The sequence below is a fragment of the Corapipo altera genome, unplaced genomic scaffold (genome assembly GCF_003945725.1).
Source record: "Corapipo altera isolate COAL_440 unplaced genomic scaffold, ASM394572v1 95, whole genome shotgun sequence".
NCBI lineage: Eukaryota > Metazoa > Chordata > Aves > Passeriformes > Pipridae > Corapipo > Corapipo altera.
Window position 1 is genome coordinate 699,047 of NW_020884947.1, and position 14,603 is coordinate 713,649.

The 14,603-nt window shown below is 39.8% G+C and overlaps 1 protein-coding gene across 8 annotated transcripts in view; it reads right to left on the bottom strand.

Moving 5' to 3' along the window:
* Positions 1-4,778: 4,778 nt before the first annotated feature.
* The window catches only part of CTBP1 (C-terminal binding protein 1), a 238,594-nt gene continuing 228,769 nt past the window's right edge, over positions 4,779-14,603 (bottom strand). For 7 of the 8 annotated variants that reach the window (XM_027662640.1, XM_027662643.1, XM_027662641.1 and 4 more), the window contains 2 exons: positions 11,622-11,739; positions 4,779-6,042 (listed from right to left, as the gene is read on the bottom strand). In XM_027662640.1, the coding sequence (XP_027518441.1) occupies positions 5,856-6,042; positions 11,622-11,739 (305 nt within the window). In that variant the 3' untranslated portion in view covers positions 4,779-5,855. The remainder of the gene's footprint in view (positions 6,043-11,621; positions 11,740-14,603) is intronic. The other variant, XM_027662644.1, reaches the window with a different exon arrangement.

Genomic DNA, 14,603 nt, shown 5'->3' on the forward strand with positions numbered 1-14,603 from the left:
CTGAGGACTAAGCTCTGCTGCTCACTGAGTTTCCAGGGAGGGGGATACACTGTGGAGCCAACAGCTGTGTTGGAGGCAACTGGCGTGAGAATTCAACCCATTGCATCGGGTGGGACACTTTGAAAATGGCTGGAGGGGTTTGGAAACACAAGTCTGAGATGTCACCTCCTCAGATTTATTTTTAGATGTTGATTTGCTGCCCTAACTCTTAGGGTTTATCTAAGAAGCCAGCCCCATAAGCTTTTCCCAAACTCTACAAGGACTCTGCTTTCATAGCACAGACAAATAAATAGCACTGTCACAGTGACACATAATTGTCTGCTTCTAATACATCAAACTTGACATGTAACAAAGGGTTCTTGTGGCAATTCAAGCTATAACCTTGCTCCTTTTTATTACTTTAAATCTTTCCAACTCAAAACATATTCAAGTATTTAATTTTGGGTTTTTTTAAACTTCCTTAGTTCATTTCTTGAGTCGATCATTAACGCTTCCAACAAACTGCTTATGCTTTTCAGGCAGCACATGAAAGAAGGGGGATAGATATGCAGATAAACACTGTGCAAGCAAAAAATGTCTTCAAGGGATTGGCACGGTCAGAGAATGACCCACATCACCCTGGGCATGTCCCAAATGTCTCTAATCATCCCAAGGACATACTTTTGTCTGTTTATGGCGGCCTTGATGTTGCCACAACCACCCCCCCCCAAAAAACAAACAGTACTCCTTCAAAAAAATGCTCCTTTATGGCTCTGAGCAGAAATGTAAAGGCAAAGAAAAGTGCTGAGGCCAGATTTGAAGAGCCTTAATTGTTTCTGTAGTACAGAAAACACAGGAAGAAAACTCCAGATGAGGAACTGCATTAAAAAAACCCCACCAACTGGGTGATCCCAAACCCCAAACTGGATATTAAAAAAATTGAATCCAGGACACGGGTTTAGCAAGGTAGTGTGCAAGGAGGTCAGCCAAGGAGAGCTGAAAAGCTGAACAGCTGGTCTGTGTCGAGCTGAAACTCACAGATGGAAAGCAGAACTGACCAAAGGACTTTTCTCCTAAAAAAGAGGAGAATTCTAGAGGTAACATTCCAGGTCTCACGAATGCTAGAAAGAAACAAGGAAGAAAGAGGAGGCAGATACTGAGGGTCGAAGAGACTGATATGAGGTATGAGACCCAAACAGGGGCCATCCTGCAAGAGGTAGATGCACAAAGGATGCAGAGGGTGGGATGAAAGAGAGCACTCAGACTGAGAGCAGGACCACTGCATTGAGAATCTACTCAGAAGACAACAGCTGAAAGTCTGAGATCAGAAATCCTGTAATTTCATCTGCAGAAGATAACCATACTGGACTATGTAATTCCAAAGGGCAAAAGTAAAGAGCCACAAAGGAAAGGATGTACAGAGCAATGAAAGAAACTGGAAAAGAAAACAGATGAATAACACAGTTCAGTCTTCCTGGAAGATGTGTCACTGACCTCAGTACAAAGGCAAATTGGCTAAAATGTGACATGCTCACTAAATTCAAGTCAGCCTACATGACCTCATGTTCAACAAGAAACAATAACTGGAATTTGGAGGCAGGGAAAGCCAAATTAAATAAAGCCGTTTAAAAATTACAGTGACTGATATTCCCCATTTAAACAAACTATTAAAGGAAACAGCAAAAATCCCCATCACTTGGCATTTTGATATAAATACTAGAAATCTTTCTGAAAGATTTACTCTAGTCAAAACATGGTATCAAGTTCAATGAAGACACATCACATTTAACAGCTTTACTAAGTGGTCAGACAAAATGATCTAATATTACTTTCTGCCCTTAAAACCAATGACATTTCCCTCCCCTCCTCCCTTTTTTCCTTTTCCAGTTTAAAAAAGGTAGAAAGGTTGGAGTGAACTGAATAAAGGAAGTACTGGCAGTGCTGCCTTCTACTTCAAGCAGAACCACAGGCACTACTGAAGCATTCACTAAAATTAAAGGAGAAAACCCTTTGGTCTGAGGCACGGAGCAAGCTGGGAACAGCCAGACTGCAGCAGTCATGGTCATTTGGACAGCCAGCCTTAATCATTTGAGGTGCAAATTGGCCAAGAAAATAAGACCTTGTCTCAAAAAAAAAAAAAATCCCTATTAAAGGAAAAAGCCTGGAGGCTTGTTAAAAAGGAAGTTGAAGTGTTTTATCCTGAATGGAAAAAGCCTCTAGTTGTTGGTTTGAGAGCAATCTTGTATGACCTTTAAACACTGTTCTCACAGTTTGGATTGTAAAAACAAAGTTATAGTAAAAAAAAAGACCCAAACACAAAACCAAGACCCCAACCCAAGCTGCAGGGACTTCAGGACCAAGTCCCAGTAACTCCCAACTGCAAACCTATCCCAGGACTCCCTGCTGACAGAGACATCTTCCTCATCCTATTTAAGCCTGTCTGCTCATATACAAGATTTCTTTAAACTTTTCTCCTTCCCCCCCAGCATTTGCTATTTACAGTTATTTCCCCAGCTCTGCCTTCACTTCAAGCTGGAAAGGCCAAGTAACTCTGATTTCCTCTCACAGAAGCCCTGCACACCATCAGTCATTTTGAGAGCCCATCTCTGCCGTGACTTCAGCTCGAGCTCAACCTCTTGAAGATGCCTGACCAAAATTACCCAGCAAATGCCCCAGCTCCCATGCAGCATCTCTAATTCATTCTCAGACCTACCAGAGACCATGCCAGACACATCTGCCACCACGCTGCTTCCTCCCACAGCAGCAACCCATTAGTTCTACCATGGAAAAACACTCATGGATCCTTTTTCTGACAAGTTTTTCTTTGACTTGCAACTACTCGACTTTGCATTTGCCCAGCTGGCATCTTTCTGCCCACTCTTCGATACCATCTCGTGTAGGCTCCAGAGCCTCCTGCCATCCCACAGCCTTTCAGCCAGCAGCAGTTTTGGCACACTTGGCCTCCTCCTTGGCCAAGACTCCTAATTCAAATAATGCCAACAAAAGGAAATCGTATTCAAGGCAGGCACTTTGATTAACCTCCTCTCTCACCTTTCAGCACTGCCTCAGATCATCTGTGGCCTCTGCTGCCATCACCTTCACCACTTTCGTGTTTTCCCACTAACTGCACCTTCTTCTGTCTAAACTTTATTTAGAACATCCTTTACCAGAGAGAGGAAATCTAATCACATTTCCACTACCCAGTAAAAGCAGTCATAAAAGACAGAAGGTTACTCCAGCATAGCGGCCTTTGTTTATTGTGGGATGCTTTTTCAATTAGTCATTTACTCCAAGTTTGGGGTTTTTTATTAGATTCCTTTTTTTTTTTTTAATTTAGCTTTTCAGACCATAACCCAAAAGTCAGTACCCATCAGTTTTGTCATTGCCTAGATGGCTTTCCTCTCTGAAGCAGGAAACTGGATTACTTTCCATCAGTCAGACCAACAGATATGTCTCAAATAGCAGCATAAAAATATTAAACATGTTACCGCCGCAGTGGCAATGCCCTGTCAGACCTGTAAGCACAGGACTTTGAGCTCAAATCCTGAAAATGCTTGTGCCAATGGCTCAAAAGCTCTGGAACTGAGCCCAAGAAAGGCATACAATAAGTACCAGTGCCTTCATTTCTAGTTTATCAGTGTATCGATCCACTAGAAACAAAGCTGACTTACATAAGCCGTGTCCAAACTGACTGATGCAAGGGAAAAACAAACCCTCTTGGTTTTCCTTGGGAGATTTGCTTGCAAATGTGACTGCCAGCGATTCCTTGCAGCCAGATGTTAAAGGTTTGTTTTACATATGTTAAAGAAGCAACTTCAGCCTGACAAAGCTAACCCTAACCCTAAAATATGAATTGCCATTGAAATATGAAATCCCACTTCAACAGCAGGGGACTGCATTTGGTTTTTTGCAACAAAGCTCTCAGAAGTGTCTTTGCTGGAAAAGCTTGCAGTGTTAGGGCTGTTTTCTGTTTTGTTTCATGGAGGGAATAGAAATGGCTTTACCATCAAGTAAGCTGCAATGGATGACATTTTTAGCTCTAAATGTTCAAGGCAAAAACCTGCCACTCTTCCACGGAGACAAAATTTCACTTCCTATAGTGCTCCTTGGGTACAGACCCTCAAATTTTAGTCTTTCTTAATTCACAGCCTGCTACCAGTTCCCTAAGAGAGGTGGAGGCTGCTCGGTAGACTTGCAGGAATGGGGGAGAGTAGCTTTTCACAGAACCCATAAAACCAGCTCACCAACCTTATGTGCACCGTTATTAGTTCAGATTTATAGTGAACAAACAGACAAGACATCACCGAGGAGGTTCATGTCCAGGTTCATTTTTACCCACCATGGATTTCCTTCCTGCAGCAGCTAAACTGTTCTGTCTTGCTTTTCTAAACTGTGCAGGGATGAAGGACATCTTATCCAGGAGCACAGGAAAGGCCAAAACAGCATCCAGTTGAAATCCAACCTGCCTTGAACACATTCTGCCTGTGCTCAGGGAAACAAACTCCTGCAATACAGCAAATACAATTACATCCTGCTGCACACTTCCATCATCACAAAAGCAAATAAAACAATGGACACTTCTCATGTTGGACTTCGGCAAAAGACATTTATTATTATTATTATTATTGTTGTTGTGTTGCTGTTGTACCTCCCTCTGCTCTGCCCACAGTGGTGGCATAAATGCTGTTACCATATTGTAGCTGATGATGCCGGTGTACAAATCAAAATCCATCTTAATTTCAAACTCCATTAGAAACACAGGAAAAAGGATCAACATTTACGAAATGTAAAGGGAAAAATGGTATGGAAAGAATTCTTTTTTTTTTTTATTTTTCAAGCTTCCAAGACAGTATTACAAACAACAGAGAGCAAAGTAAAGCTAGAAATGAAATACTTGACAGCATCTGTTTAAAAATTACAGCTAAGAAACCTAATAAAAGTTGAATAAACAGTTACTAGAAATAAAAATTTTTACACATATGATAGTTGTCTGGGATTTTTATTTCTTCAAAATAATTCATACAAATGGTTACAGTCACAAACATGATTTTAACCAAAAATATTGCTAGCCTACCACATTACCAGGAAGGAATCAATGTAGGCAATGAAATGCTGCTACTTTTCAGTAGTCTAGTGCCTTTTCCAGATACCACCAATAATATATACTTTAACTGGTGACAAAAAGCACAACGCTCGTTTATACAAAACCTTTTTTTTTCCTCAAAATCTCTTTGCAAGGTTGTCTTCATTTTGAAATAAGGGAATTCATGCCAAAATTAGGAGAAACTGTTTTTTCTTTTGTTTACTAAATTATTCTAAAAAATAAGACAAGCAGGTAGAAAAAACAATGCACTGTGTGGCGTAGAAAGAAAAATGGGAAAAATTCATTGTCCTGAGAAGTTTGCCAACTGCCTCATTTTTGGGCATGTCTTAAAATATAAAAGAAAGGATTTTTAATCTCAAAATTGGTTTGTTGAATGCCTCCCTTATGTTTTTCCTTGTTGACAGCTAAGCAAACAAACCCTTTTTAATGTTCTAAAAACTGTACACAGACAAGTACATTCATGATATAATTAACTACTAACTTCTCTTGCTTAACAAAGAACCCATAGGACACAGAAACAGTGAATCAGTCCACTGGACAGGGACAAACTACAATTTATACGGAGGAAAAAAATGTTTCCAAATCTTCTTTTTTTGTCTCCCACCTTTTCCTTTTATACTGTATATTGGACCAGTTTCTAAAACAATAATTGTCTCCTCCTGTAAGTTCATGGTTTTTGCCTTTAATCAAAATCCAGGGTTTTGTCTTGTTGTTTTGTTTTTCCACACGCTGAAGTTGAGCTCTCCGATGCTGGGAATGCTGTTCTCGTAGGCTACAATTGGTCGCTTGGGTGGTCTCTATCGGCTTCTGGTTTGACAGTTTGGCCAGGGGAAGGAGCATGGGGCGGGTGGGCTACAGCAGGGAGGCCGTGTGATAAAGACATGGGGTTGGGGACTATTCCTTCTACTGCTGCAGGTATGCCAGTGGAAGCCACGCTTACAACGCCCGGGGGATACCTGCTGGGAGGAGAAAACAGGAGCACACATTAAAACCATGAGGTGACCCACCCGAAAGCCCACCCTTGCCTCCTCCTACAGCTACAGAGACGCTTCTTTTGTTTTCAGAGCAGCTACAAAGACAGGGAGTTAAGCTCCAGATGAGATGCCATATGCAGATGCTGATAAACAAAGTAGGAGATGCTGTGTTTTACCTGAATGAGAAATAAAGGTTTGCTAGATTGTTTCTTCAGATTTAACAGTGGGAGTGACAGCACAGCAAAGGAAAAAAACTGGAAGTATTGCTCTTCTCAAAGCATAACCTCAACCAGAATTAATTCTGGTTGGGTCTGTGCAATATCTGTTCTCTATGACTTTTCTTGAAGTTGACCTTCAGGGTTGTTTTTTTTCTCTTTCATTCTCATGTAGAAGGGTTTAGATTTTCATTGTTGTGGTTTGAAAAAGTATTTCTTGCAGTCCTAACTTTGTGATAGCTCCCCCAAAAAAGCAATTATACTCCCACAATCCTCAGATGATATTCAGATGCCTATTGAATCTGAGTAACTTCTTCAGCATAAAACTTGACACTGCACTTTTCTGAAAGAGAACCAGTCCTAGTTATACACAGGACAGGTGCTTTAGGGGCACTGCAAGAGAGATGCAAACACAAAAACTGTGGATGGTTTTAAAGATTTCTTACTCTATCTGGAAAAACACCGAGACCTAAATATTTTATGAATTCAACAAAAAAAAATTATTCAGCTTGATTTTATGATGGATCTGACATCATCAGGCTAAAAAAAGTCTTGCAAATCTACTGCCTCAATCCCAAAGTTCAGATGTAATTGGTGAACACTGGCATTTCACAGTGCTGCATATAAACAACAGCTACACATGAATTTAATAAAAATATGTTTTCTTTTTAGTCAAATACCTCAATACCTGTTTGCAAGTTATGTCACACTGGACACTTAACATTGACCTTTTGCCTCCCCTCCTCATCACAAAGCTGCACATCCATCCCTTGTTCTCTCCTGATGATTATTCTGTTCACCCAAGCATCCTAAAGGGAGCGTTATCCATTTGAAAGTCCAAGCACACAAACCTACCACTCACAGCATCTTTTGCTACACAAGTATTTACTCAGGGCTGCATGGGAGAAAAGGCACTTGTAGGCTTGTCAAGGTTCTTCAAACATCATGTTATTCTGCTGTTGATTTTCACCTGATAAAGAGTTTAATGCTGAATTTCGCCCCATTTCCACAGCATCTTTTCTAAGGCAATAGATGTTTGTGCTGCTAATCCTAAATTCCCCTCAAACTGACAGAAAATTAGTGCAGAACTTACACAAAACTCAGAGGAGAAAAAAAGCTGGATGCAAGCACATTTACTTGTTCTTTTGGATTCCACCACAGAAACCATCATGGGAAGTGCTTTTTGCAAACACTGTGCCAGAGGGGCTCAGCATGGCTACCCAACATGGCACAGGGACAATGAGGACACCACACACTGGTCTGGTCATCCTGGGAAAGTTTCTTTACAAAAGGCTGACTACAATCAGGGATGGATAACCAGGATGTGACAGATCACACCACCTGTAGGTCAGATAACTTTGTTCCCAATTGTACACATATTTACAGGGCTTCCTATGCTAATTCCTTCTCCAGAGAGGTTCCTTAGAATTAATTTGCAGTTGCTAATCGAATTAGTTGCTTGTTTCAGTAACTCCATTTGAATCTTATTAATCAAATTTGCTTCAATTCCTATGAAAACTGTCAGACTTGCTCTAATTTAATTTTGAAACAGCTTATCTGTTACTCTAGGTGCTTTGCAAAACACAACATGACATAAACTTCCATTTAGAAGTCCTACACAGCAGCTGTTCCCAACATAATCTCTACTTTCTAATAACATATTCCCTGAGCTTCAACACACTGGAGCTGGGAGCAATCAAGGAGAGTGCAAATTCTGCAATTGCATTTTCCTCAGGAAAAAAAGCCAGAGCTTCCCCTCGTGAAAATGGACAGTGCTGAATCAGGAGCATTAGCAGTTACCTCATGAGCACATTGAGCAGTTCAAACTACACAGTCTGTATATGAAATTTCCCCTTGGACACCAAGTTATCATAGCCAGGACTCCACCTGCCAGTACCTCTCCTCAGGTACAGGTTTCCTCCAGATTTTCAGTAATGCCAAGAGGCCCTACAATTGTTTGTAGCAGCAGCCAAAACACAGAAAACATACTGCTCTACAGAAACTGCATTTTACTTGACAACTCCTAGCTTTGCCTTGCCATTCTCTTTCTGTAATTTTTGTCTCTTTTCAATTTAATCATCACTGTTGTTCAAATCCTATCTCTGAAAGGAAGGCAAAAACTCAACAGCCTCTACCCACGAGCATTTCTATTCTATATAACCTTCCCTTTTGTTGCTATTTAATGCTTTTCTATTCTTAACCAGAAAATATACTCCCTCCAGCACTTCATGAAGTTTCTCCCTATCTTCCTCCTCTGGCAGCAAGAAGACATTTTCCAGGTAAAATGTTCACTGAATTAAATTTTTGTAAAAGCAGAAGTGAGAGATCAATTACATCTCTGTTACTTAGAGTGTTCCTTCCCCTTCCCCCACGTAATCTTAATTTAGGAAGAAAGATACATTGTAATTCTTAATTACAATGAAAGGCAACTTTAATTTCTATGTTAATCCACTGTGTTTTTTAAAGTGCAGAAGCACCCTGAACTATGTGAAGCTCTGTGTGAGAAACTGAGTCTGTCCCAGAAGAGGTTAAAAATTTAGGTGCGTGCTGTTATCATGCATTACAGAGTCTGAAAATCACCAGTGAAGTCCCTCAACTCGAAATAACTTCTGAATTACCAAAATCCAGCTCTTCTCATCCAAGTACCTCTTCAGTATTCATACATACTATTCATAGAATGGTTTTGGTTGGAAGGGACCTTAAAGATCATCCCATTCCAACCCACTGCCATGGGCAGGGACACCTTCCTCTAGACCAGGCTGCTGAGACCCTCACCCAGCCTTCTCATCTCCTACCTGTTAGAAGGCAGGAAGATATGTCAACATGTCTATAAATGCTACAATCACTGTTTACTGGCTGTTAAATTTCACTTTGCCCTTGACCTGCCTGCTCTGTGACACAGGAAATGGCAGGGGGTTATTTAACAGGCAGCTCAGTAACAAACACACAGTAATAACAGAAGACCCAGGTATATTATGCTGCTTCACCAAAACCACTACAAGTAATTCCTTCTCAGGAATATTGTGAATCTTTACTCATAGGATAGGTCCTGTTTGCATGACCTTTTGTGCTGATAGGGCAGCTTGCATTTCGCACAGTAAATGGTTTTGTTTCCCACAGAATATTCAGATCTAGATTATATTCAGCTGACGAATGCTCAATGCTCTTGGCTTGGGATAATATCTGATAATTTGAGAGTTCTGTCCTACATCAAAATACAAGTAAATGATATAACCAGAATAAAACAGCCTCGTTAGTTTTAGTTCACCGAAAGAGCTATTTGCATTTTTTAACATATAAATTATTATCCCAGGTCTTATCTTCTAATGCAATTACACGACTACAATACAGTTATTACCACATCTGAAACTTCATACTGCCTTGTGAAAGACTCCAGAACTCACTTAGCTGAACATAATCTTGGACTGCAAAGCAAAGATGAAAAATTTGGTTTAAACAATCAATTCAAACACTGTACTTAATCCAGGTAGGAATTAAGCATCAGCAAACACTGCTATTGAAACCAATTTCTTCATAAAACCTGAGCTTCAAGTGCTGCATATTTTGTATTGCACATAACTGCTTTCACCCACATTCAAACACTATTCTATCACCTCTGCAAAAAGAAGTTTTTAATATTTATTTTATAACTGTTAATGTCTGCCTCAAAATTCCCCAAATGAGTTTTATTTTGTGTTTGAAAGTAATTGTGAAGTCAGAATTTTACAATGAATTTTCTTTATTGAAAAAACTGACTAAAACAATGTCTTAAAAAGTCATTCAGTCCTGTGTTTTTCCTGCTTAAATTGAATACATATGGTCTTTACCTTGTAAATCATTAACTCCCAAAACATTCCTAAGTTAAAATTAATTTCTGGCTGTGAAGCCTGCTTCTGCTGGACTTGTGACCCCCAAAATGAGAACAAAACCCTTCATTTTATTTGGGCATGGAACCCTGTTCTTAACTGCCATGACAGAGTTGGAGTTATTACCCCCAGTCTAGCAACACCTGCCTTTAAGCCCCAATTACGCTCAGCCATACCCTCACTCCTCTAAACTGGGGTCAGTGAAACCACAGGCTGTGTGGAGGAGAACACAAGTGCCTGAACTCCTCATTTAAGCAAATAAAACCACACTTCTTCAGATATTTGGGGCTATGGGTACTTTTTCCAAAAATAAAAAATCTTCACGTTACATGTTGACCAAATCCAAGTTATGCTTTTCCTTTAGTGCACTTATGGTTACTGACAAAGGGATTATGGCAGAGGGTGTTGACACTCCCCCACCACCTCTCCATCATTTTCTGATGAGACTGTTCCAAGTCACTGGGACAGAAGAGCTTTGCCTCACTTCTCAGCTGTGCACAGCTGGATTCCCATATGGAGTAAGTAACACAAAACCAGGGATCCCCTCCCTATTAAAAGCACAGCGTAGTGCTCCTAAAGAAGGGCAAAGATAAGGTGGCTGAATAAATAAGGACGGGAAAAATTAGGATAAAGAGGTATGACAAAATAACGAAAGGACTGCACTGTCCCTTCCCTCAAAGCATCAAGGGAAGCATCTGTTTGTAGCTTTCTCAGCCACTTTCATCCTACTTATGTGTAAATACCATACTGGAAGATTAAAAAACTGCAGATGTTTTTCATAAATAAAAACTGTCTGAGGCTGGCTACTAGGAAAAATCTGTTGCTAGAACAGCTGCTAGGGATAAAGGACAGAGAGAGACTCAAGCAAACAAAGTAACTAAGGAATGTGCATATTCAATGTAAAAAATTGCCCCCTTCTATTAATTATTAAGACCTGCTTTCACAGTTGACTGAGAATAGACAGATCAAGTCCCTCAAATGCTTCTGCTTAAAAATTAAACATATAATTTAGAAAACGCTATTTTAAACATATTTTCATAATCACCACAGGCTGTTTCACTGTTTTCAATACTGAGTTACTCTTGTGTCTGGAGGCCACAAACCAACATAAGAATAGTTTATTACTGAAAGTCTATCTGCAAGCTACTGCTGCATCATTACCTTCAGCAAAAAGAAACATAAATTTCCACTGCGCTCACCAGAGATGACCAGAATTGTTTTACTTGAATATACAAACAAATGTGTGTAGTTCATATATACTAACCAAACAAAAGAGATTATAAGAGGAATCATATTTACACAGCATGACTAACTTCAACCAGCAAAACAAGATTATTCCCCTGAATGCAACAATTATGAAAACAATACAGCTGGTGTCTAATCCAAACCCACTTCATTTATTAATAGGAAGGTCTTCTATCCATTCTTGAATACCTACATCTGAATTGAGGAGGTATTTCTCCTGCATCTTCAGCACTCTTACCTGTATGCAGCACCATTAAGCTCTGGATGAACCACTCCAGGATCCATGCTGGCCCAATGTGTAGCTGCAGTCAAATGATCTTTGTTAACACAGTTTTTCAGACTGTCTGGAATACGACCTAGGATGAAGTGAGGGAGAGGAAGTAAATATACACAAAAATTGTAGGCCTTATGCTCTTAATGTGTTTATGCTAAAAATAGTAAAAAATATTTGCAGGTTTAAATAAATACGCAAAATTACACTGAGAGCTTGGTTATGATCCTCATTGTTTCTCCTTTGCCTGGGACTTAATAATGGCCAAAATACTCTGTATAATATTGATTTCTCTGTCTCTCTTTGTGTCTTGCAAACAAGGTCTCAATAAAACCCAAATCCACAAGATTCAAGCTTTCCATGAAGCTGTAACTTGAATATAGAGTGCAACTACCACTCAAATTCAATAATGCAGCCTCCTGCTCCGAGTCTTTAACACCACTTTCCTCCTTTTCCCTCCATTTGTAACAGCAGTAAAAACACTTAGTGAAGAATGTAAGATTCTGAATAGAATTCTGCCATAAACCTGGATATGACCAACACCCTGTCCTCCTGATCTTCCGTTTATTTATCTCAACTGCTCTTCACATTTATTTACCATCATGTATTAACCCTCAGCCATCCCTTTCATTCCTACAAAAAATGAAAATACACGAGAATTTCCCTTCTTCATTTCTTCAAAACCTTTGCTTAACCTCTGAAGTATAATTGAAGTTTTAAGACTGTCAACCTGATTCAGCACATAACTGGACAACCCTCTCTGTCTGTCTTCTGCAGAACTATCTCCACCCCTGCAACAAATGACATGAACAGATATAAGATGTTTTGTTCATGGCAATATGAATATTTCCACCTATTCCAATCGGAGGAAGATCAATTGGAGCCAGTGTTTTTTCTGACATCTGTTTTAATGTATCTTTTCTAAAGTTCAATCCTACTGTGCATTTGCACAAACAGGGGTAGAAAGAAGTAAGTTTGGGTCCACCCCTGCTACTGTTGGCAATGGTACTCCAGAAACACTTTCAAAAAATCACCATCCTCCATCATTAAAGAATTCAGGCTCATGTCTTCAGCTTCCTATTGGAAATTTGATTAAGGTCTTCACTACTCTTTGTCTGCTCTTTCTATCCATCAGCCTGGCCACAAAGAGGTGGTAAAAAAGCCTGTCACAAAATTGCCTTTCATGTACTGGATACCATCAAATACTTGTTACTCCATGACTTCCACTGACATCACAAAACTTATCACATCTCCTGTGCACAAGCTGAAAAGGTTCTTTTTTCCTCAGTATCAGACAAGATGAGGTACATGCCCCATTATGGGTAGATTCCTACCATTCTCCTGATTAGAAATCATATTCTAAATGTAGCTGAAATACACATCCATCTCAACTTCTGCCAAAACTGTCCACAAATTTAAACAGTATCTTTCTTCTTCTGATGTTTATCCTTCTTAATCACGTCTTCCTCTTTGCCCCTCTCATTCTTCATTTTGCTAACTTCTGTAAGCATGTTCTACTAGTTCTCCCCTTAAAGCAGTATCTGTTTATTTTAAAATTTCACTTGCCATGCTCGCCTTCCCCTTGCTTCCACTACTGTTTTTAGTGGTCCTCTTTATTTCATACTTGGAATGCTTTCAAGTTTAAAAAGATATTTAAAGATATTTAATCTCTGCTTATTATTTTTATTTTATACATCACAACACCATCGACCTTTTGGCAACAGCACAACCACTTAACGTCTTTACTGTCAGATGGTAGCCACAGTCTACATTCCTACTGCACACCTTTTTCCAATTATTTTCCCTCTACACTCTCTCTCTGCTGTGTTCCCCTATGGCTTTCACATATCCATCTTTATTTCACATATCCTGTATCTTTCCTACATGTTTCACAGCAATTCAGTGTTGTTCTCACCTCCCTAACGCTGGTCTCTGTTTGATCTTACTACAAACCATATGCAAACACTGAAGTGCTGACAGCCCCTACACAAATCAGTGATACAGATTGCTAAGAGCACAATCACACACTTTCAGGAATCCTGGGTCTGCCCTCCTAGGCACCTATGTTTGGGCTACTGCACAAATTTAACATAAAACTAGCTCTGGATAGCTCTTATTTAGTTTTCAGACCGTAGCCTATTAATGCTTATTTGCACATTAATCCTCCCTCAAGTAGCTATCGGATGATGGTTCATGCAACCTCTCCTGGAGTTATCTGGGAGCAGGGAACAGTTGTACAACACCCTGACAAACAAATGTACTACTGGAGTTCTTCTGGAGTACTGGCACAAGGATCAATTCCAGCAAAGGGATGGTCAGGCTCTGTAGGTCACCTCTAAAACAGAGCGAAATAGCCCGGTAAAGGACAATTCAGATCAGGAGTTTAAGAGAGGCCTTTAATTAGCATCCAGGAGAATCTTCTCTCTGCACAAGCTATAAATGAAACTAAATTGCCCAGCCTCTCTAGGCACAAGCCAGAGGGAAGGCTACTGCCAGTGTTTTTTGTATAGCAGAGCAATGTGTTGGCACTGAGCTACTCTCAAGGTGACACAGATGGCCCTGCATGTCTGCAGAGCATTCAGACTGTATCGCCAAGGGGGAAACAGCAAAGTCCAACTAAAGAGAAAACATTAGTGCTTAATGAATCATTTTCCAGTATGAAAATCCTTCCTTTTATTTTAGGCTACAAGGGATTCAAACCAATGCCAAATGGCTCAGTCTTCTCATTTTATTTATTAGCAGTGCATGTTAGAGACATAACTGTTTTCTCTTATGTGAGCAGTTTACAATTACATGCTAGTTATATAACAAAGACACTTTGCCCTTTAAAATGCCAGGCTTCTTTAGCAATGCTTTAAAGAGAGGAACATCTAAAATAGAATAAACTCCCAACAAAATACTTTGACGTAGAGAATCAGAACTGTTCCTGCCAAGTATAAGGGGGAACAC